The sequence below is a fragment of the Stenella coeruleoalba genome (assembly GCF_951394435.1).
Source record: "Stenella coeruleoalba genome assembly, chromosome: 11".
Taxonomy (NCBI): domain Eukaryota; kingdom Metazoa; phylum Chordata; class Mammalia; order Artiodactyla; family Delphinidae; genus Stenella; species Stenella coeruleoalba.
The window spans coordinates 8,364,381-8,389,416 of record NC_137157.1 but is presented as its reverse complement, the minus strand read 5'-3'; the positions used below and the strand labels follow the sequence as shown (position 1 = coordinate 8,389,416).

General features: G+C 42.3%; 1 protein-coding gene across 6 annotated transcripts in view; it reads right to left on the bottom strand.

Moving 5' to 3' along the window:
* The window catches only part of LOC307193971 (myocardin-related transcription factor A-like), a 108,425-nt gene that overhangs the window by 21,361 nt on the left and 62,028 nt on the right, over positions 1-25,036 (bottom strand). For all 6 annotated transcript variants that reach the window (XM_079936598.1, XM_079936599.1, XM_079936594.1 and 3 more), the window contains exon 2: positions 19,506-19,571. In XM_079936598.1, coding sequence (XP_079792724.1) covers positions 19,506-19,571 — 66 coding nt within the window. The remainder of the gene's footprint in view (positions 1-19,505; positions 19,572-25,036) is intronic.

Genomic DNA, 25,036 nt, shown 5'->3' with positions numbered 1-25,036 from the left:
TACGTGACTTCCTGCTTTCCACTGGGTTAAGGAAATTTTTGCATAATAGCGAGGATGCCTACCTTCTGTGGTGGGCATGGTTCTAAATACTTTAAAATGTTACCTAATTGAATACTCCTATTGATTCCATGTGATGTGTAATATTCCACTGTACAGATGAGGACAGGCTCAGAAAGGGTAGGAAAGGCAGCAAGTGGCAGAATAGGATCATAACCTAATTCTCTCTCACCCTTAAGTCAGAGTTCTTTCCCTCCTCTGGGTTGGCTCCTTAACTTCTTCAAAAAGTGGAGAAGAATGACCCCATTGGATGGGAGGCAAGGAGGCCTCAATGACCTGCAATGCTTAGATGTAGGGCTGAGGGCAGGCCATGTGGAAAGGCCAGCTTGACCACAGTACTGAGCACAAACGTGTAAGGAAGGCTCAGAAGAGGGGTGCAAAGTACACAAAGCAGGTACACAAAGCCACGGTTTCAAATCTGGGGCTCACCATGGAGCTTAAGGTGCAGCCTTCAGCACTGATACTAGGAGACGAGCCTGGAGGTGGATGAGAAGATCAGAGCAGTTCACTAGCTGCTCAGAGCTTGGGCAAAAGAACCAGAAATGAAGCCCAAGAAAAGAATTCAAAACAATAATTACTGATTCCAAAAGACTGTTTCATTTTATAACAACAACATTATAATCTCATTGAATCCTCTTAACAACCATGAGGTAGGCACCACTGTTCCAATTCTATACGTGAGGAAACTAACACTGCAGTAACCTGTGAGGTCACTCACCGAGTGGCGGACCCCAACCCAGGTCCAGCTCTGTCTCTCTTTCTCCCTTTATGACAAGTGTGTAGGCTTCTATCAGCCCCTGAAGAGCCCACTCACTTTGTGCTGCTCTCTCCCCACGTCTAATTCTGCTCTGTGACAGCAAGTTCAGCGATTTCAAGAGCCACTTCCAACATGTGAAAGGAAGAGGGGGAGCAATGACCAGTCTTGTACGGGCTTCAGTCAGGACTCCTGGAAGGCGCTTCCCAGGCCCATCTGGGGAAGCCTGGAGCTGGGGCAGCCAGTGCTCTCGGTAGGTCGGGGTTTGGGGTGGAAAGGCACTCCTATACATGTCTGGCCAGCTCTGTTAAAAGCTGCAGCCGTGGAGGGTAACCTAGTGAAGAGCTCAGGGGTGATAAAGGTAAGCCCTGGGCTTTCTTGATGTAGAAGCAGGTGGCAATGTATAGTCAAAATCACAAGCTTCCACGCTAAGGGAATGAGACACAAGGAAGTACAGCAACGCAGAAAATAATTTAAAACTTTAGGCCTCTACTAGCTGTGGAAAATCCCCAAAGGCTCGAAGCTAACCCATAGACATGTGTCTGAGTAGGAGGGCGGCATTCACCTTGGACACTCACGCCCTCTCTCGCTGCCTTAATGCTTTGCCAGAGGAGCCAGGGCACTGCTCACTCGGAAATTTTATTTTCCCAGAAACTCCTAGAAGGCAGTCTCTGAAAGAGAAGCCCCACCAAACCAATGCAAACCCAAGAACTGTGCACGTTGTTTATGAGAATATACATTTTTGGTGTCAGAGGGCACCAAAACTTGATCCTCTACTCCCACCCTCCGGGAGCTGGTTTCCTGGAACACTTGCGCGGCTTTGCGTGAACACAGGGGGGTGTGCAAACAGATGCTCAAACGAAAAATAACCAAGCCCCCCCCCCCCACGGAAATCAAATGAACACAAGTGGCTAAGAGGTGTGGTGCTCTTAGTCACAGTTTCGGTGCTAGATGTGGGCCCCGCCCCTGGCTGCCTCTAACCCCCGATTTAACACTCTGTTCCCTCTCTCCAGCGCCCATCTTCTTTCTCCCCTTACACATTTGCTACCTTAATTAAGTGAGGTCATTTGTGAACTAAAAAGAGAAAAACTGTTTCAATTTCCTTTTTCAAAACACACTGCCATCCACTTCCAGGGGGAGTTCGGTGCTGTGCTGGGTGTGATCTGATCAGACGGAGCGCTGTGATCTGATCTAGCACCGAAGCGCGAACATAAGGAGCCTTAAAAACTAACCTAGCGGGGCTTCCCTGGTGGCGCAGTGGTTAAGAATCCGCCTGCCAATGCAGGGGACACGGGTTTGAATCCTGGTCCGGGAAGATCCCACATGCCGCGGAGCGGCTGGGCCCGTGAGCCACAATTACTGAGCCTGCGTTCTAGAGCCCGTGCTCCACAACAAGAGAAGCCCACGCACCACAATGAAGAGCAGCTCCCGCTCGCCACAACTAGAGAAAGCCTGCGTGCAGCAACAAAGACCCAAGGCAGCCAATAAATAAATAAATAAATAAAAAGAGAGTAACTTAAAAAAAAAAAACACAAAACCAACCTAGCACATGAATGTAGTGCTTTCCCATCACCAGCCCCAAATTTAGTTCAACATGTAGGCAAGTGAAAGCCTCCTAGGAGCCACAAAGCAGTTCTGGAAATGCATCTCAGCAAGAAGGATAGCAACAAACCACAGATATTCATTTTCTCATCATTATCATTAAGGAATATTTATTAGGTGCCTGGGTCTGAATGTCACTTTATTAGGTGCCGACATAGTAAAAATGATCGTTCCCATACTATGCTAGAATTAAGCTCACAGCCAATTCTGTATTCAGAGGAACTCAAAGGCTATAAACACAGGACAGCTAACAGAGATCAACAGACTGCCATGGGCTAAGGAGCCCTTCTTCCAGGCAAGCCTGCTGGATTTCTCTGTTCACTGTAGAAGCAGCAGGCATACGCACAGTGCGTCTCTGGAGGCTGTGTCTGTGTGTGGTAACAAACATACTTAACAACTCAGGTGGGAAATCAGAACTACGTCCATTCATCCATCTATCTAATAAATAATTCTTAAGCAACTGCTGTGCTAGTTACTGAGGACAAGCATGTACAGGATGGAGTCCCAGCCCTCAAAGGCAGCTCAGGGTCCGGTCAGGGAAAAAGACAAATAATTACAATACAAGATGGAAGCATAGTTGTAGAGGTAATTTAAAGTGCTACGTAAGACAGAAGAGGCAAAATTCTGCCTGAGGAAAGAGTGTGTGAACTGTCTGGGTAGATTTTACAGAGAAAACCCAAATGAATGGAATAGAAACACCACAGGCAGACAAGGAAGGTCATCTAAGAGCGTGACAAGTTCTAGGGACTACAAGTGGTCTGATGTGGTGGGACCAGGGTGTTCACATGAGGATCATGAGGCTTGGGGGGGCGGGGGGCAGGGCCTGCATCTGGGGAGCCGGGGAAGACATGTTCTCTGTTCTTCCCACTAAGTACAAATAAACACTCTGGACCTTACATAAATAGGTTCTGAAAGGTGGAGGGAAGGTGGCAGACTGACTAGGGACCTTGGAACCCAAAGAATGACACAGTGGCGAGTCCCCCGAGTTTCCTTTTTGCCTTACATCCCAGACTTGGAGCTGAAGAAGCTGGCAACCTGGAAATGCCAATGGAAGCGGACAGAAAAGCCCCAACAAAACCTACTCTCGCTAGCCACAGGACCAGGAAAAGGGCAGCCTAGCAAGAGAAAAAACTTAAGACAGTAATCATTCTACTCCAGACAGACAGCACGGTGAAAGCCCCACCCTCAACAGGAAAGGCCAAGTGGGAGGCTAGACTTTCACCCTTACGAGGCTGTAATGAAGCACCCCAACACCCCTGCCAGGTGGTGTCAAAGAAGGCCAAGTAGGAGGCTGCCCCCAGCCCAAGGAATAAGTGGAGACCAAGTGGGGAGCCTGGACTTACACCCCCTCTAGCAGTAAGGAGATTTCCCCCCTCCCCCCGCTGAGGTGGTGTCACGGGGAGGACTGGTGAGGTGTCAGGACTTTCACCATTACAAGGTCACCTCCACCCACAAAGAAGTTTAACATCGTGTCATCCAAGCCCTGGAAGGAGAGGAAAAAGACGGGTTGGAAGAGTACTTAAAACTTCCCAAATTTGGCAAGAGACATAAGTCTTCAGAGACTGAAGAAGCTGAGCAAACCCCAAACAAGTTAAACCCAAAGCAGTTCACCCCAGGATACATCAGAATTAAACTTTTGAAAACTAAAAACACAGAAAAACACTTGAAAGCAGCCAGAGGAGAAACAATTTGAACGACAAAAGATTTCTCATCAGAAACCATGGAGGCCAGAGTTACCACATTAACCAGGCGAGTGACATGATCAGAACCACATGGAGGGGTGGGGAGTTATTTCTAACTTGATGTTTTATGTTAAAAAATGGAATGAAGACGTGGCACATATACACAATGGAATATTACTCAGCCATAGAAAGAAACGAAACTGAGCTATTTGTAGTGAGGTGGATGGACCTAGAGTCCGTCATACAGAGTGAAGTAAGTCAGAAAGAGAAAAAAATACCGTATACTAACACATATGTATGGAATCTAAAAAAAAAAAATGGTTCTGAAGAACCTAGGGGCGGGACAGGAATAGAGACGCATGCCTACTAGAGAATGGACTTGAGGACATGGGGAGGGGGAAGCGTAAGCTAGGACGAAGTGAGAGAGTGGCATGGACATACATACACTACCGAATGTAAAATAGATAGCTAGTGGGAAGCAGCTGCATAGCACAGGGAGATCAGCTCGGTGCTTTGTGACCACCTAGAAGGGTGGGAGGGAGGGAGACGTAAGAGGGAAGAGATATGGGGATATATGTATAACTGATTCACTTTGTTATAAAACAGAAACTAACACACCATTGTAAAACAATTATACTCCAATAAAGATGTTTAAAAAAAAATTAAATGAGCAGAAACATACCTGGTAATTGGTATATATTCATTTCACCACTCATGTCTGCACTCACATGGCTCCCCCCTCTTCCCTGCACCCCCTTTTAACTTTGAATTTTTTTTTGAAACCTACAAAAACACTGAAAGAGCAAGTAGTAAATGACCCTATAACTCTGACCTAGATTCACCAGTTATCTTTTAGCCATATTTGTTTTCTCTCTCTCCTGTGCACACATGCACATACACACAATTTTGTTTATTTAATCACTTGGAAGTGAGTTGCAGACACAGTTGTCCCTTGGTATCTGCAGGTGACTGGCTCCTGGATGCCCCACGGACACCAAAATCCATGTACCAAAATCTTGTATAAGGATGTTCAAGTTCCTTATACAAAATGGCGTAGCATTTGCATATAACCTATGCACATTCTCCCATATACTTTAAATCATCTCTAGATTACTTATATTACCTAATACAATGTGATTGCTATGTAAATAATTCCCAGTACGTGGCAAATGCAAGTTTTGCTTTTGGGAACTTTCTGGAATTTTTTTTTCCAAATATTTTCCATCTGCGGTTGGTTGAACCCACATATTTAGAACCTGTGGATACGAAACCTGCAGATACAGAGGGATGACTATCAATCACATTTCATCCCTAAATTCTTCAATATGCATTTCCTAAGAAGAAAGACATTCTCTTATCTAACTAAAATATCTTTATCACACCTCAGAAAATTAATATTAATCCAATAATATAATCGAATTTGCAGTCCATGTTGGAATTTCCTCAATTGCCCGTCAAATGTCTTATAGCGGTTTGGATTTTCCTCCTTAATCCAAGATGTAATCAAGAATCATGCACTACATTTCATAGTTGTCTCCTCGGTCACATTTTGAAACAATACTCCTGCCTTTTGCACTTTTCCTGACACTGACTTAAGTATACAAACCGGCTTGTTTTGTGGAAAGAATGTCCTATATTCTGAATTTGGCTGTTTCCTCGTGATTAGATTTAGGTTAAACATTTTTGGCAGGAAGACTACATAGCTGATGTGTACTTCTTAACATCAGGAGGCACACACAGTACCATGCTGCCCAACCACTGACAGTGCTGAAAGCATGAAAGGTGACACCAGATCGCTCCATCCTAAAGGTAGCATTTCCCCTTTTGTAATTAATACATAATCTGTGGGGTAACATTTTGAGGCCTTGTGAAAATCCTGTTCCCTAAGCACTGCTTACCTAATGGTTTTAGCATCTACTGATGATACCTGCCTGAAATCAAGTATTACATTGGGAATTGCAAAAGAGTAAGAATTGCATTTTTACAAGATCACTCTAGTAGAGATCAAGAGGCCATTCAGAAGAATAAAATGGAGTGACCGGGTAAATGGTTGTACCATTAACACTCCCAGAGAGGGGATACAGAAGGAGTAGGCCTGGGACAGGGTGGGACAGATGGTGTTTAGTTTGGGACATGCTGAATATGAGCTAATTGTGTGACATCCTATCAAGAGATGTGCAAGTGGTATGTATGTGTACTTGCATGTGTGTATATATGTACATATGCTTATACGTGTATGTGTGTGCACACGGCATCATCTAGGGATAATGTAATATATGTTATGTTGAGACAGAAGAAAATACTTCCCAGGATGAATCTTAAGAGACTCTCAGAATTTAAGCATAGGTGACGGACAGAGCCCAGCAAAAGAACCTGAGAAGGCTCATGGGGGTGGGAGAAGGCTATAAAGATACAGAGACTCGGCTTCAAGAAAAAGGGTGTAGGTAGAAAGAGAGAGATGTTAATAGTGGGCAGGTCAGATAAAATATGGCTTGCAAAGTTTCCAGAGGATTACTCATACTTAGGACACAGCCAGAGGTCTCGGAGCTATGCTGGTGAGTTGGTGGAGATGGGGACCAATCACAAGAGGCAGAGGAGTAAGAGTGAGGGTGGGGTCCAGAGGTGTGTGTCCCCTAAGGGGTTAAGACCGCTAACTGTTGGTTACTCACTCCCAACAAGTATTAATTGAGAGCCCACATGTCCGTTGGTGCTGGGATATCCTTGTTCTTCCCTAGTGAAGAATGATGCATCAGACAAATAAACACCTAACACAGTAGGAGGTGGTACATGCTCTGAAGAAATATAAAGCAGGGTATGGGCGACAGAGGGTGACAGGGCAGGACTTTACACGCAGTGGTCAGGGAAAGACTTTCCAATGTGATGTTTGAGCCAAGACCTGGAGGAAAGGAATGAGCCCTGCAGGCAAGGAGAAGAGCAAGTGCAAAGGCCCTGGGTGGGAACCTGCCTGAGAGACAGAGGGACCTCAAGCAGGACAGGCTGGCAGAGCAGAGTGAGCAGAGAGAAGAGTGGGAAGAGACGCTGTAAGAGGGGGAGCCGCAGAGGGCCCGGCAGGACTTTGGACTTTACCCTGTTCTCAAGTAGAAATAGAGGGAATGAAACAGGGAGAAGAAATAAAGCAGGATTGTGCCTGTCAACCGTGCTGTTGACAAAAAGGCTCCTGAGGGTAACGTAAATAAAAAGATCTGCTGCAAATGGTTTCCTTGTTTTCCCCCTGCTGTTTGCACAGCATGCTGGGAATTACCTTACTTGAGCTTCTTAGTACCTGCTATTTCCTACACTTTATAAAGGAGAACTGACTTGCCTGGGATCACATCCTAATTAACGGCAGAACAAAGGCCTCTGGTTCTTCTGATTCTAAAATTCAGATCTTTTAATTTATGTATATTTCAGCATAAGCCAGGTAGGAGGTGGAGTGGGAGTGGGTCAGAGAAAAGATACTTCTCTGATCAGGCATCTTTAAAAAAAAAAAAATTGATAGTTACAAAAAAATAACAAACAGTGATTTTAATCTGATCTTTTACATTTTGCTTTCTTCTCCTCGCTATTCCTCTGCAAAGAAATGCTGCCTTGTCATTTGCTCCAATATTGGCAATGGGACAGAAGGGAGGATTTCAGATATAACCTCAGAAAATGTCAAGGGGTACACATTTTCCCATCCCTTTTCCCATCAACCCTCTCTCAAAGGGGTCAACATAGCAGAAGAGGGAGTCACCGTATAATCAAACTCCTTCCAAAGTTAACTGAGTCTTGCCACATCCCGTGGCCCTAGCACAGAAGTTTGTCACACAGCTCCAGGAAGTTCATTAACTCCGCCAAACTGACCACAGACATGGTGCAAGGCCATATGAGAGGCAGGCAAGGCAGGCTTTTCCCAGCATTGGAGGCAAGGGGTCATAAGCTGTCTGTACTCAATCATTTTATATGCAGCAGCCTCAACTGTCTTAGAAATTCATCAACTCTTGAATCACGTGGATAGGACTATCCTGTACTTCAGAACTCCTGGCGAGAAGACAGTAACAATATTCTACGCCGTCACTAAAAATGAAAAGGGGAATGATGCCAGCAGCCCTTGGTCCAGTGTTTCTCCGAGTGTGGTTCCAGAACCACACTTGCATTAGAAAGTCTCTGGAGGGCAAGAATCTCTATGTAATGCAGAGATCCCAGAGCTTCAAGAATTTCAATCTTTAGTCAGCTCTTCAAGGAGGCTGGTGCCAATAAAATTTGAAAACCATTGTTTCCCTAGTCCAAAAGGCAGGGGAAAGGTGACACTGCAGATGAGAAAGTAAGAATTTTTATTTGCTCATTCTCCACCACCAGGGGCTAAGTGACTAAAAAGTACACCTAGTTAAGGACTTGATAATTTTTCGGAACAGCTAACTCAAAATTGCAACTCTGATGGCTGTGTAGGTGTCCACAAATTGGTAGAGTTTAATCTCCTGAGCTCCTTTCAGGACCACTGCTTCGAGGTGCAAAGTATGTATTTCTGAGAGTCAGAGGATCAGGGCTTTTTGCCATCTTCCTCACACCCTGGCGAGGGCCTCATTCAGCTGGGATGGATTCCACACCCTGCTGTTTGTATTCGGGCCTGGCAACACACTCAGTGGAAGGCAGCTACAGAAATGTAGTCCTTGGTCTTAGCACACAGCAGGTGAGGAGCACAGAGGTTGGCTGTGTCACTGATGTGTAAGGGTTTACAACAGCATTAGGGGAATGATTTTTCTTGGGATTCCACATCCAGGCAGAGGAGGGGCCCTTAACCTGGGACACACTATACCAGCTTTAGAGTATCTATGAATCCCTGGAAACTGTGTGCTGAATTTTGGGTACTTGCTTGGGCAACTGTCTAGTGAGAGGATGTGTAAGATTTTCCAAGGAGCATCAATGGCACACACACACACACACACACACACAAAATCAAGAACCTCTGATTTAACTAAGCGTTATTAGGACAGAAGTGAAAAGATGCCCATGGCCTTCAAGCCAGCAGACAAGAGCAGCAACTTGGAAGCAATTTTAATAGAGGGTTTAAAAATGATGGAGCCACTCTCACATACAACCCCTCCCCACTAACTTTCACCTTTCCCCACCAACTGTAGTTCCTGATCTAACACTGTTTTCAATTTTAATATTTACAAAGTTGAAATTTTGAAAGTACATCAAGCTATCATCATGAATTCCTCTGTCAATAAGAATCATTAGACCGTGACTTTCAGGAATTAGCATGGGGTTCAGAGCCAGAAGACCTGGAGTGGATCTACCTCTGCCTTTTAGTGGTGCTGTGACCTTGGGGAAGTCACATGACCCCTCTGAGCCTCAGTATTCTCATCAGCAAAATGGCAATTACATAATTTGCCGTGATGACTCCTAGCATCAAAGTGAAAGTGCTCTGCCATCTGCTAGAAGCTCTGGTTAATAAGCGTTTGGCACTGTTACTGTTTTAACTTTTTCTTCTGTGCCATCCTCCTTCTGAAGAGAACAGCGTGGGTGTGGAGTCAAATGCTGAGAGCTAACTGGGGTTGACTTCCATTTTTTGTCTTTCTGTTTTTATCTGTCATACCAAAATGCCTGCAAAAATAACCTGCCATTGTTGACCATTAACCAAAGAGTTGTGTCAACAGTCCAGGGACTGGCCATGACAATGAAAACCAGAACTAAGTTCATGTGAGTCAAAGAAAGAGCTTGGGTGATGGGGTATGGGGAAGGGATCATGCACTCTGGGGCAAGCACGGGTCCAAACTGACAGGCAGAAAACGTGCTTCATCCATATCCTGTTTTGGCACTTGGGCTGTCACCCCCACCCAAACCATCAGGGAAGCCAACTACCAGGAATGAGTGTTAAAAATGGAGACTCAAGGATGCTAATCTTTTCCTTTGCAGAAGTGCAAGCTGCTCCAGAATCTTCAACCTTGACCCACTGATGGTGAAAGAGACTCAAGACTGGGACAAAAAAGTCATAGCACAATCCTGCATGGCATGAATATCAACAGGTACAGTGAATTCCAAAAGGCTAAAATATCAGGGGTCTAATATTTTGAATTTGGCCTTCCAAGTTTCTCTTTGACATGTATGCCAGCCATGTTTGTATCTGCCTTTCACACCACAGCCCAGCCTAATACTCCAGATCAGTCAATTATCATTCCAATATACACTCCTTGCTCAAGCATACACATATACCCCTTTCTGAAGCCCCATAATCAATACACCTAAGTCATCTGTTTAGATACAAGCTCCAAATCACCTTTGCCCTTCTGCAAATAACATCCCACTAGGCTGAAGGATTTTAAATCACCGCCATCATCGGGTGTCTCTCAGGGCTCCCCTTGAGTACATAATTCTTTAGGATTTTTATCGTTTAAGTAAAATTAGTGCGTAGTTTCAACAAGTGACTTTATTAACTCCTTTACTTCACTTATTATCTTGTAAAGATGTTAGCCTTGGATATCTCAGACATGTTGAGAACTAATTATTAAATGAAAGTGAATACCTATTACACTTTTTAGATATTAAATTGTATCAAGAATCTGTATCAAGAAGATTACTTTTGATGGTCTGTTCAAGGGAGCTCCCTGTTGGAGTCTTCTTTGGATTCAGCAATGAATACGCTCAGAACATACAACTCATTCTAGGGTCTATCTTAGGATTAGTTAGCAACTGGACAAGGAAGAGGTTCTATGCTAGTCACTGACCACTGACATGGGAATACACACTTCTGATGACCTACATCAGCTGGAAGAGAGATGAGGATGCTGACATATATCAGAAAGGCAACATAAAATACCAAGGAGTGACGTGCCCAGCTGGTCTTCTCCTGAGATGAAAGAGAAGATTCCTGAGGCCATATGCCTAACCAATTTTCTCTCAGCTTCAAATCTAGGGATCAGGTTAGCTCTAATCCTGGAACACATGTTTTACCATGGTGTTTTTTTTTTTAAAGATTTGTTTTTATTTATTTATTTTGGTTGCGCCGCATCTGAGTTATGGCACACGGGGTCTTTTAGTTGCGGCATGCAGACTTCTTAGTTGCAGCATGCGAACTCTTGATTGCAGCATGCATGCAGGATCTAGTTCCTCAACCAGGGATTGAACCCGGGCCTCCTGCACTGGGAGCATGGAGTCTTACCCACTGGACCACCAGGGAAGTCCCTACCATGGTGTTTATCAAATGCCATTGAAACTTGGGATTCAACTACAGTTAAATGGTAACATTCCGGTGCTGAGGATACACCATCTCAGACAGGCGGAGTTCTCTTTCTCTGCTTCTTTAAAAAAAAAAAAAAAGTTACGCCGTACATCTGAAACTAATATAATGTATGTCAATTACATCTCAATTAAAAAGAAAAGGGGAAAAAAAACTACCTCTTTCATCCAGAGATATCTATGTATCTGAAAAAGCCAAGTGGACCACACTAACAGCTGTGAGACTGAGCATCTGAGAGAAGCACGAGCCCGAGGGCCCCGGGTGGACTGGAGAGGTGGGAAAACTGCAGGCTTTGGGGAGGCCTTTTCTTTTTTTCTCTTTTATAAATTTATTTATTTGTTTTATTTGTGGCTATGTTGGGTCTTCGTTGCTGCACGCGGGCTTTCTCTAGTTGCGGCAAGCAGGCGCTACTCTTCATTGCAGTGTGCAGGCTTCTCATTGGGGTGGCTTCTTTTGTTGCGGAGCACAGGCTCTAGGCGCGGGCTTCAGTAGTTGTGGCTCGTGGGCTCTAGAGCACAGGCTCAGTAGTTGTGGTGCACGGGCTTAGTTGCTCCGCAGCATGTGGGATCTTCCCAAACCAGGGCTCGAACCCACGTCCCCTGCATTGGCAGGCGGATTCTTACCCACTGCGCCACCAGGGAAGTCCCGAGGGAGGCCTCTTCTGAGCTGCTGCCAGAAAGGGGCGCTGGTCAGATCCTGTCCAAACTTCTTTGGCTCACAGGAACAGCTGTTCAGAGACTACCACACAGAGCTTCTAGCAACTCCCAAGTGGACTAGAGCACATGGGAAACGGCCAAGGCCCAGGTGAGGATCTGCTCTCACCCTAGCCCCACCCAAACTCATAATCTACACAGAATCCTTTGAGACAGAATGTCTCGGACCGTGGATGGACCTAGAGATACTCATACAGAGTGAAGTAAGTCAGAAAGAGAAAAACAAATATCGTATATTAACGCATCTATGTGGAATCTAGAAAAATGGTACAGATGAACCGGTTTGTAAGGCAGAAATAGAGACACAAATGTACAGAACAAATGTATGGACACCAAGGGGGGAAAGTGGGGCCGGGGGGGGGATGGGGGGATGAATTGGGAGATTGGGATTCACACATATACACTAACATGTATAAAATAGAGAACTAGTAAGAACCTGCTGTATAAAAAAATTAAATTAAAATTTAAAAAAAGAACGTCTCAGACATTGTAACACTTCACTTAAAAGCAAAAGAAATGACATTTCCTTGAAGCCTACAATTTTGTCATCTTCAATCTTTGTAAGATTTACAAAAAGGGGGATGGGTGGCAATTCAGCCTCAAACTAGACCCTCTTCTGCTCTGGAATCACCAGTGTCCCTGCCAGTGAACATTTCTGTCTCTTGGCAAGCTGCCCCAAAAAAAAAAAAAAAAATTATTCCCAACCCAGCCACTCACTTGTTTTGTTTTAAGAGAGGTTAAAAACAAAAATACATTACCATGGAGAGGGCAAGCTAATAAAATAGTGGTCCCGTTAACATACAACCAAAAGGGGAACAATTTTAACAGAGTACCATGTTGACTAGTGGTTCTTTGAGTCAGTAATTTTCAGCAATTGTTTTTTAATCCAAGGGCAGGGAGGAAAGTGAAATTAAGAAGGGTTTTATTTACTGAAAGATAGTTCCTGATCTTAAAAAAAAAAAAAAAAGGTTATGAAGAACCTAGGGGCAGGACAGGAATAATGACACAGATGTAGAGAATGGACTTGAGAGGACATGGGGAGGGGGAAGGGTAAGCTGGGACAAAGTGAGAGAGTGGCATGGACTAATATATACTACCAAATGTAAAACTGATAGCTAGTGGGAAGCAGCCGCGTAGCACAGGGAGATCGGCTCGGTGCTTTGTGACCACCTAGAGGGGTGGGATAGGGAGGGTGGGAGGGAGACACAAGAGGGAGGAGATATGGGGATATATGTATAGCTGATTCACTTTGTTATAAAGCAGAAACACACCATTGTAAAGCAATTATACTCCAATAAAGATGCTTAAAAAAAAAAAATAGTTCCTGTTCCCAAACACTGGTTTTCACAGAACTTAATGAGATATATATATATATATATATATATATATATATATATATATATATATATATATAAAAAGCTGCTTTCAGATTCACAAGATGGTAGATCCAAGCTAATGTTCTCACTCTTAACTGCAAATACTTCTACCTGTATTTCAAAAGCATGAACAATACGTCATCTCATTTTTCTCCAAATTAACTGTGGGGTAGATAAGAATTTTATTTTTTTTAAATTTATTTTATTGAAGCATAGTTGGTTTACAGTGTTGTGTTATTTTCTGGTGTACAGCAAAGTGATTCAGTTACTAACTGAACTAACCAGAGGAAAGGAGCAGTGTAGTCATGCTGCTCCCAATCCATCCCTCCCCCACCTCCCTCCTCCTTGGCAACCACGGTCTGTTCTCTCTGTGAGTCTTCTTCTGTTTCACAGATAAGTTCATTTGTGTCATATTTTAGATTCCACATATAAGCAATATCATATGGTATTTGCCTTTCTCTTTCTGACTTACTTCACTTAGTATGATAATCTCTAGGTCCATCCATGTTGCTGCAAATGGCATTATTTCATTCTTTTTTTATGGCTGAGTAGTATTCCACTGTCTGTATGTATATGTGTGTATGTGTGTGTGTGTACACACACACACATACACACACACACACACACCCCACATCCATTTAGGTTGTTTCCATGTTATATAAGAATTTTATAAAAGTAGAATTTGAGTTCAGAAAAGTTAAGTGAGTTACCTAAAATCACCTTGTTCCTAAGTGGCAGAATAAAGCCTAAAACTCTATTGCCTAATATAACAGCCACCACCCACATATGACTACTTAAATTTAAATTAATTAAAATTAAATTAAATTAAAAATTCAGCTCTTCACTCACGCCAGACACATTTAAGCACTCAATAGCACATGTGGCTAGTGGCTAGTGTTATAGAATATTTCTAACATCACTGAAAGTGCTATTGGACAGGGCTGGTATAAAGGCTAGTTCTTTTGAATTCATGGTAACTTGGGGGAAAAGATGCCACGGCACCTCAGTATTTAATAAAGACGGACTGAGAGTGACAAAGTTAAATCATAGCCTCTTTCTCATTACAAGAAATCCTGAGGTCTGAGGAGGTTGGTTTACCTTCTCAGGGGTTAAGAACACCAAAAGTTACTTTTAAAAGAGCTTCACCAAAATAGATTTTTATCCATATGTACTCAGGAAAGAGAATCTTGAAACTCAGTTTGTACACTTGATCAAGAATAATATAAGAAATAATCCCCAAGTTACAAATAGCAAAAATATTATTATTAAGAATTTTAGCTACAGAGGAAAAGAGATTGCAATAATTAATCCTGACACTTCCAGCCATTAAATAACCTTCTGTCAGAGTTTAGAAGAAATTTCTTGTTGGTGCAGAGACTGCTATAGTCAGATGAACAGGAGATTTTCGGCTAACGTGGGGGCCAGTAAAATGACAGCTTAGATTAGCTACCAGTGCTGCAACTGGGCCGCACTGTCTCTGTGTAGCACTTGGCTAATGCCGACGGCTGAAGCATGGCAAAGGGATCAAACCGTAGAATTGAAGGGCTGCGGAATCAAGATGTGGTGAAGTTTATTAAAAATAGAGCTGCGGGAACTCCATTACACGAGGCCATTTTTTTCCAGTTTCAGGGTGAGAACACAGGGCCTACTAGAAGATATATAAATCAGTCAAAACTAGCTGGCCAACTGGCTCACTTTCTCACCCAGCAACATGTCTGAGGGCCTCTCAGGGGCCAGGCAGTTGACAGTCCCCTGGATTGACAGTGGCTGCCCTCTCTGAGTTGTGCTGCCCTCACACCCTTCGGATTTTCCCAACCACTGAGAAGTAAGTGTCACCAATGGCAGAGGCTGAGTGCACAGAAACACCATTTAAAATGAAAAAAACAAGCTCACCCAAGAAATGGAGGAAGATCCTTAATCTACTGGACAAACATAATGATTTCCTCATGTTTGCCAAGGTACCAAGGTTTTCCTACTACACGCACATGGGGCAATAATGGCCTGGTAAGGGGTAACTGGAGCATTAGAAATACGCTACTCTCTGCTTTTTCTCAAGGATTCACAATGGAATAACAAAAGGTGGAGAGGGAACAGACAAATGAGATTCTTCTCTCATATCTAGAAAGATTATAGGAGACTTTTTTTCTCATTTGTTTGGGTCAGGAGAATTTCCAGGTTTTCCTTTAAAAGGTTATTCCTCTGCAGCAGCTCTCATTGCCAGAATGTTTTTCTTAATTTTCACCTTAACCTTATGGCTTGTACACTTTAAATGTCAAAGAGAAAGGCTGTGGGGAAAGCTCTGTTTGAGAACAAAGTGTACCACACATGACCCACCTCTTCTATGAATCTTCATCCTAGATACAGCAGCATTCCTTAATCTTTGTACTTAAACACCAGCTTCCTATCTGTGCCATCTCTCCTCTCCCTCAAGATATGCAGAGCTTCAGACATCATTAAAGAAAGCTAAGGGCCTGGAATATGTAATCCTTTGCTATCTGGCACTCTGCATTTGGTAGGGTTTAAGTAGTGTTAAATTCGAGACAAATGTTTACATGATGAGAAAGAAGGATTCTGGGAAATGATTCTATTTAAAAGCACATCAGAAACCAACTTTTATATCCCATAGTTTAGATGCCATGAACAGAGCACATCAAGTAGCAGAAAGAGGTGTATGCGAATTGAGGGATTCTTTAATCCCCTGAATTCTATGGGAAGGCCGTAGCCCAACTTTGAACAATATGCAAAAACATGAATGACCCTGACAGCAAGGCAGCTACTGAAAACATCATGTCCTACAGATATGATGTCAGAACTGGAAGCCAGCCACACATGGGAGCTGCATATGAGGGTTCTCTGAAACGAGGTGGGTGGGTTCTTCCTAGAGCTACAGAAAGATTGGGATGAGAAGAATTTGATAAAAGATATTATCAGAAATGATGAGGCAGAATAGAGCCGTGACTACACTGCTCCTTTCCTCTGGTTTGAAGGTCCTAATTACTTCCTAAGTCGTACAACAAACTTAAACATAAAGGCACTTCGCAGAAACTCCTCAGGCCAGCAAGATGGAAATGGAAATGGGCACTTCAAACCAGATGGTATCTTTTCAGGTCTCCAAATCTCCAATAATCAACAAATGGCTGATCAATTATGATTTGCCCCCAGCACTACTCATATTTTTTTTGAAAGACATGAGTGAAGGGTGAGATGTGGAATTGCTGGGGATGTCAGGGAGGCAGAGAATGTTGGAGGCTATAATGAGAGTTAGGGTAGTGGTGAGGGGCTGTGGTGAGGAAGTGGTGTTACTCAGAGGGTGAGGGGCTGGGGAAAAAAAGAGCCTCATCTTTGGGAACTCAGGACCCTATCTGCACATGAGCAGGCATGCTGATGAGCAGGGAACTTCACACCTGAAACTCTTCCCAGGCCTCAACACTCTCTCTCATAATCTAAGAGTTTGCTTCTTACTTTCTTCACTAGAAAAGCTGGAAACCAAACTGTGCCCATAGTTGAAGGTGGCTTGTTGCATGAGGGAAGATGCAATATTCTCATAGAAGCAGGGCATTTCTATTCCTATAAGAAGGGCAATTATTCTCACTTCACAGATACAGAGAACCACCCAAAGCACACAATTAGATATTCAGAATATTTTAGAACCCGGGCTCCTGACAGAACAGGAGTGTTGTTTCAAATTCCATGCCCAGAATTCCAACAAGTTTGCAATAGAGTGGTATCTGTGTCTGTCCTTCATCCTCTCCCTCTCTCTCTTTCACACACACACGCACACGCACATGCACACACACACACTCCACTTTACAACTGGCTGTCTTCATTCATTCGTTCATTCAGTGCCAGGTACTGGGGACAGAAATATAAATAAGATACTTTCTCAAGGAGCTCACAGTCTAATTGGAGAGACAAACATATAAGCAGATAACTGCAATACTCAAGCATCATTTGTCTTAACAACACAGAATACTGTAAGAAATGCTAAGCAAGGAGACTGTATACAATAAATCTTATTAAACAGTTATCTCCAGTAGCCCCTGGTATCAAATGAAAGGCAGCAAGACGAATGCAAGGCACTCATCCTCCGTGTGGCTTTTGGATCCTGAACATACTACAGATCCTGAGAGGTAGCACTATGCTCTCAGAACCAGTACTGTAATTAGAGTCAGCACCCCACAGGTCAATGCTGAATTGCTCTTTATCTTGTGTATGGGCAAATCTTACTACCCAGATAAACTGTTAAATGTCTTGAGGGCAAGTCCTGTGCCTTACATTTCTTTAATCTCTAGAGCACCTAGGACTACCCCAAGCAAAAAGTAGACACTAAACGCATGATGTCTTGGTGAAAGCCATGTGACGCTGGGTAACTTGTTCCTCTACAAGGTTTGTATATAGATTGGCGGATCTGGAGTGTTTTGTAAAGCACAACACCACCCTACCTGATCACATTAACTGATCCACACTTTAAAGATGGGGAGTCCTTCACTGGAAGGCCAGAGAAGAAGATGGCATGTGGGTAAATTGTTTGGTAGTTAATAGCAATTTTAAAAAAGATATAAATTTGAGACTTAAGTTTCCTGGCTGACACTTAGGACAGAAAGAGACCTCAGACTCCTTATACTTGCTATGAAGTTCTAGCTCTTAGACATGGACCTGGTATTACCACGATGTAAATCAAATCCCATCTTCACTTGCTTAAAAGCCGTCAATGGCTTTCCATTGTAGTTAAAGCAGAACCTATCTCCTCCTCGTGGTTGACAAGGCTCTCATTCTGGCTCCGCACACCTTGCCAATCTTAACGGGCCCCTACTCTCTCCTCACTTACCAGGCCCAGCCACAATGGCTTCCTTGATGTTTGCAAACATGCCAGGCTCTTAACTGCACTAGGCCCTTACACTTGCTCTTCCTTCTTCCTGGGCCCTCTTCCTGCTTCTGAATGACTGTCTCCATCATATCCTTCAGATCTCAGCTCAAATATTTCCTCCTCAAGAAGGCCTTTCTTGACCAACTTTTCCAAAGTGATTCCATCTCATTCCTATTATTTATTAATACACCAACCAGTTAATTTACTTCATAGCATTTACCATGTTTTGAAATAATTGTGTTTGTCTCCCTGTTTATTATATTATCAGTCTTCTAAGTACAAAACTCCTGAGAGCAGGAGTTGAACTTATCTTCCTGTATCAACAGGCACACACTAGGTACTCAAATATTTTGAATGAATGAGTGAATGAGAATTAGGAAAGTACAGTAGCAGTAGGTTAGCAGCATTAAGGTGAAAAACATCAGTTCTCCCACTATGAAGCTAGAAGTTGTTGTATGATATATAAATTTTTACTTCATTAGGGTGTGTCCAAGTAGCAGTTAACACATAAAGATAAAGGAAATGAGAGGGAGAGCCTAACTCTCTGCTGATGACTTAAAAAGAAATGTCAAAAAAAGCAAAATTTTGCTGGCTTCAGCTTCCACTCATTTTATACGGCTATTGGTAGTAAAAGCAAATTTTCTTACTTCTAACAGATTCCAAGGTTGGTTTTATTTCTCCCAAGTGATGCAGTTCTGCACCAAGCCCAGCCCTGCGATACCCCCATCAATGACTCCATTCAGGCACACTCATCCCCATGCCAGCCTTAGGGTATATCTGAGGCTCTCACTCTAAATAAAACTGGGGTTGACTCAGAATACTAGATGGAAAAGGGCTGTCTCTTCCCAAGCACCCGAACACTAAAGCAAAACACATGTGAGAAGTGTTTTTCCTCACAGTACCCCAGCTCAAGATCTGTTCCTCCTATAAAGGGAAGTATAATAGGGCGTAGAAACCCTTTAAAACATGCAATTCAGAAGCTAAGGATGATTCAATGGTACCGTTAAACCTAACGTTTTTTGTTTCACTGAACTTGATCAATTAGGGCTGTTCTCTTAACTATCACTGATTGAGAGGCCCTGAACTTAGAAAAGTATGACAAAGAAAGCAGTGAAAAATGAACCCCATAGGCCTTGTTTTCTGTTAGATTCTCCCCGTGGCATACTGGGTACACACACCGCATCCTAAAAGCAACTCTATCAAGTGCTGAGAGGGGGAGAGAGAGTGGTACTTACGCGGCATGATCCCTTGGCTCACCAGTTCCTCCCGCGTCCGGCGCTGCTGGAGCTTCAACTGCAGCACTGCATGGCAGCAAAGAGAGAGGGGAGATCAAGGCTCAGTTGGGCATTCCACCACAAAAGACACATTTTCAAATGCAAAGAAAGCCTCGAAACAGAAGGGTGTAGCGTGAAAGAAGGATCCCCTTTAATTGTGACTGTAATTGCAGAAGTGGCCTGATACAGCACGGTTTCCGTATTCTGCTGTGGGCGGCGAGAGGAAGTTGCAAAGGGTCTTGCTGGGTGATAACAATCCACAAAGTACCAAAGTCTTGCCTTTTGTTCAAAACCTTCTACAACACTGTGTCCTCCTCCAAGACGGAAAAAACACAAATTCTTAACTCGAAGAAAACATAATGAGGACCACCGCACAGCAGAAAAAGCTTTCTAGATGTTCTACACCTTCTTTCTGGTAGCAAATGTTTACCACCATAAGTATAGCGAGTGATAGATCAGGAAGTATTGGTTATTTGTAAAATCTTTTCTTTTGTATCTAAAAATTATACCTATTTTCAGCAAGCAATGGATTTCCATGGACCAGAAAATATTTTGCCATTAAGATAACTCTCCTCTGCCTCTTCCTCTTCACTTAGAGCCTTTTTCTGTTGACATGAAACAACAAAGCTAGGTGATTCAAAGCACATCCGGACTAAGGGAGGGTGATGGGTGTTTCTACTATTTCTACTCTGGCAACACGACTTGATATAACAAGTTAATAGGAATTTTTTTTTAAGTAAAAAGCCAATTATCTCTATCTCAAATGCCAGTGAAACCTAAAGGGTATTACCACTGCACACTGCACACCATACAGAATGACAAAGGCATAGCCTCCATTCAGAGACTAAGTGAGAAAATGTCCAGAAAAGGAGGGTTAAGAGGATCTCATGGGTCAAGGGAAGTTCCCTTATATGATAAGTCTTCAATTATAAGGTCCCTGCAAGTCACATCTGAGGGGGACCTGTATCTGTTAGGAACCATATTACCCTAATGCCTGCCTTTTCCATCCACAAAGCAGTTTTTAAGAAGGTCTCCAAAAACTGCAGAACCGTAACTAGTCTCTCCTGACTATATCTCAAATCCAGCAGGTCCAAAACCTATCTTTCCCCCGCAAAACCTAATCTACTTCCCATCCTTTTTCTCTTTAATGGTATCACTACCCTCTTCCTCAGCACTAATACTAAAACTTTTGAGCCAACTTCAACTCTGCCACCTCCTTACGCTCCTATTTCATCAAGTTTACTACGTTTCCTCGTGTTGCAGTGACAGCACTGTGTCTCGCCCACTCTCAGTCACCCCGATCAAGACTGTCCAATCCCTCTTCCTCCAGGTACCATGAACTTTCCCAGCTCCTTATTCACTTCACCTGGAAATGCCCAACTCTTCACCTGACCTTCCCAACTCACTTCTCCCCAGCACTGAGAATTACTCCAGGCCTCCTGTGAGCTACCTTTTATCTGTTATAAAAAGTAGAGTGATATTTTGCCCTGTGTAATACTTACCCTCTAAATAAATCTTCTCTCTCCTACCAGTTTATAAACTCCTGGGGGGGGGGCAGGGAATATATCTTACTAATCTATGAACCACCCCCCAAGAGCACTTAATACACAGTAAGCATTTAACAATTGTTTCTTAAACTGAACTGGATCTCTAAATGATGATACATACAGCCTGAGAAATCTAATCAGGAGGGTATTATTATTATTTGCAGATCAACATTGTTAAAAATAAAGACAGCCTTGCAGAATAAAATATAAAAGCAGCAACGGCCACACTAATAGCTAACATTTATAGAACATGTGCTCTGTGCCAGATACTGTCCTACATTCTTTCATGTTTTAACTCACTTAATCTTCATAACTTCCCTATGGAGAGAATAGGTATTATTATTTTATAGGTAAGGAAAATGAGGCCCAGAGAGATTAAGTAGGTTAACTAAGGTGATCTACTAATAAGAGGCACAACAGGTTTTGAACCCAAGCATTCTGATTCCAGAACCTGGGCTCCTTACTTCTCTGCTTCTCCAGGGTCTTTTGGAAGCCTGTGCTGCTAATAAGATAAACAGGCACGGAGTACGATCACCTGGGTTCATTCTGTGGTAAGGCAAAGGGGATGAGGGAAATGGATGGTTCAGGCCAGGGTCAAAGACGTTTGGGTGATCAGTTTCAGTAAAATAAATTTAATCTAAGAACTTGATTTCAGAATAAATTACAGATCAGCAGCAGTAGTAATAATAAAATAAAATTATAATAGGGGTCATTGAGTGTTGCTATGTGTCAGCCCTATGTTAAGTGACTGACATGCTTTTCACTTGTTTAATTAAAAAAAAAAGCCCTCTTTTTTACATCAGGACTTGGGAGCTGCTCTGTGGTGCTTCGAACAATGGCTTTCTGTGTAATGGAACTGTTATGTGGAGAGACTAAGATGCAAAGGAAAGTTCCAAAACATATGGGAGAATGTTTGCTGGAAAATGACTTGGTTAAAACCTGACAATCCTACCAGCATCCTGCAGGTTGAAGGATGAAGCTATGAATGTCACCAATTGATGAACAGCTTCATTTTAAATGAGGGGTTGCTGTCTGCCTATTGAAAGAGGCCAGTTTCCTATGAAGTTCCTAAGGTGTAAACTTTTCTGGCTAGCGCCACGAGATTTACTTGTCTGTTTTATGAAAAACTGGTGATCAGGAAAAGCTCTTCATTTTATGGACACGGAAAGAAAACAAAACTCAAGACAGATTATTTTAATTTGTAAATAGATTTCTGACCCAACATCGAATCTAGATTAATGCATCCATAAGATTCAAGCCATTTCTATTCAATCACGTCACTGCCCTAGAGTTATAACCTGTTATTGATACTTTCTAGCTCTGAAACTGTTTTTAATGGAAAATTCTTTTTCAGTTATCCAGCCTTGTAATTAAATAATTTTGAAGGGGGGGGAAGCCCTGTGCGAATAGTACAATTATTATCTCCATTTTACAGATGAGAAAACTAAGGATCAAACCTTTAAACTTTTGCCTTAGGTCAGATGGCTCAAAAGTGCTGGAACTGGGATTCGTACCAGGTCGCTGTGACACTACAGTGAAGGTACTTAATACTCTGCCACATGTCTCCTTGGAAGAAAGAAAGAGGAGGGCCAGGCAGGATAAAGTAGGAGGGGAAAAAAGGGCATATATTTGTCATCTTTTAGAGTGTTTCTAAGGCCCCGTGTAAGATGAGCTATTAGAAAAGGATTAAATATAACAAACTGATTTGATTTCAGAGAACAGGGAAACCTAATGCAATTAAGTAAGTCTGAACACTTAAAAAAAACAATAACTAATGAAAACTCTATTATCCAAGAATAATTTGAAGTATCAATCATCAGCCTTCCTAAAAACCCATATACAGATAGGGCCATAAGGGATCCATTATGCAAACTTACTGACTGAAAAACTTCTTGCTTCATGAAAGCAAAAATTTAACTCTGATTCGAGCTTTTTATGGAGCTTTTTTTTTTAAACAGCTCTAGGTCAAAGAGGAAGGTTCATCTAATAAACCTTTTCCATCTCTAAAACTAAATGAAATTAAAGTTCAGTTATCTGAAAATTCCATCTTGTGCCTCTCAGCAGTTAACTCCAAACCCTATGCTTATCTGAAATCTGACCAAGTTTCCCATTTACATAATAGAATTAACCCTTTATCAGTATACTCTGGGTATTGCTATAATTTGATTGTAGGTATGTATTATTTTATACATTGCATAACCCCTGCTAACCCTAACAATGTTTATAAGGAGGAAAATAAAAGCCCTAAGCAGTAAATTCAGAATTATGGTGTAATGTATCTGTCTGGCTCTGTATATATACAACAATCCTTCTTCTAAGACTTTCAGCTACAAAGAAATGCATATTTATATGAATTTCCCCTTTCCTTAGTCTATCTTAATTCCTCTTAATTCTAAGCACTCTAAATAAAATGGCTTTATGTTTCCAGGCCTTGAGGATTATTCATTTTAGAACAAATCATTTAATAAGTGACTTTCAGTAAACACCATATTATGTATTATGTATATTATGTATTACGTATAATGTTATTGTACATCACCATTTAGATTTCCTCTCCATTCCCCAAGTCAATAAAAACTAAACAAAAATACCTATTTGTGCACAAGCATGCATCTTTATACCTTCACTGTTATTGAATTCCACAAATTTAATATATCATCTGTTTCTAAATGGGTCTGCGCAAGCAGCCTATATATAGATGAACAGATGTCTTTAAAGCTGATGCATGGTGAATCAACTGAGTTGCCTGCCAGAAAAGGACTGGAATAAAAAGAAACAAACCGTAAAGTAGGGGAACCTAGGTTCTCCATTCCCCATGAAAATAATCAAGTTTTCCATTTGTTTCAAACACAGGTGATCAACTGCTATTTGAATAACTGGCTACTTGGGAAATCAAAGCAAGGGAAGGAACTTCACATATTTCTGCCCTGTACGACCATGGAGGTATACTGATGGTGTTCAAGGGATAATGCCCAAGAAATGAACACATCAAACAATTGGGTCAACTGAGTCTGGAAAGAAAAAGCAAAAATAAGTGCTGTGTTCTCAAGTCCAGCTCTATGGCTTCCACTGGTCAGTAGTTCTGGATTTTACTGAAAAGGGAGATGTGCAGCTCAGTAGGTTGCTCCTACCTTATTCATATTTACCCATTATTGATTTCACCATGGCTTCTAGAATAGGGAGGCAAAGTATAAGTTATGAGGGAAGTAGAAAAGAAGAGGAAAGGGTTAGTATGGGAATGACTGGGAAAGAACAAAAACACTCCCTCTGCATCGTCCTTTGCTCAGGATGAAGACCTCTGCAACAAAGATTCTGACTGCAGGAACATTCCATTAACTCAGCTCTATTCGAAACACTGATGAATCTTTTTCTCAGTTCTTTAAATTTGGATATGAAACCTAATCAAATGACAAACTAATCAAATGACAAAATGTGATCACAGCTCTTCAGACTATTTATGTTACAAAAAGGCTCCAAAATAAACTTGTTGACAAATAAGGGAAATGCTCCTTGACCAGAAATTATATGCTAGTCCAAAAAGTGCTGTATCAGAAACTCCGTGAGGTTTACATGCTTGAGGAGAGCAAAAGGCAAACAAGCCTTCTCAAAAATCTTTTCTCTCCCCACCCCCACCCCTGCTAAGATATTTGACCCTAAGTTATGGAGGTTTTCATACTTCAGAGGAGGAAATTACTACCCAGAAATGATCAATTGAAAGACTGGCCTGGTTGGAGTTAAGTTTGAAAGCATGAGTTTTCATGAGAATTAAAAGTGACCCTCATACTAAGATACTAAAATAAAAAGGACGAATATACTAGAAAATAAATTAGATGTCATTTCTGGCATTCCTAAGGTACAACTAATACTAGAAGATTTCGGGACTTCCCTGGTGGTCCAGTGGGTAAGACTCCGCGCTCCCATTGCAGGGGACCCGGGTTTGATCCC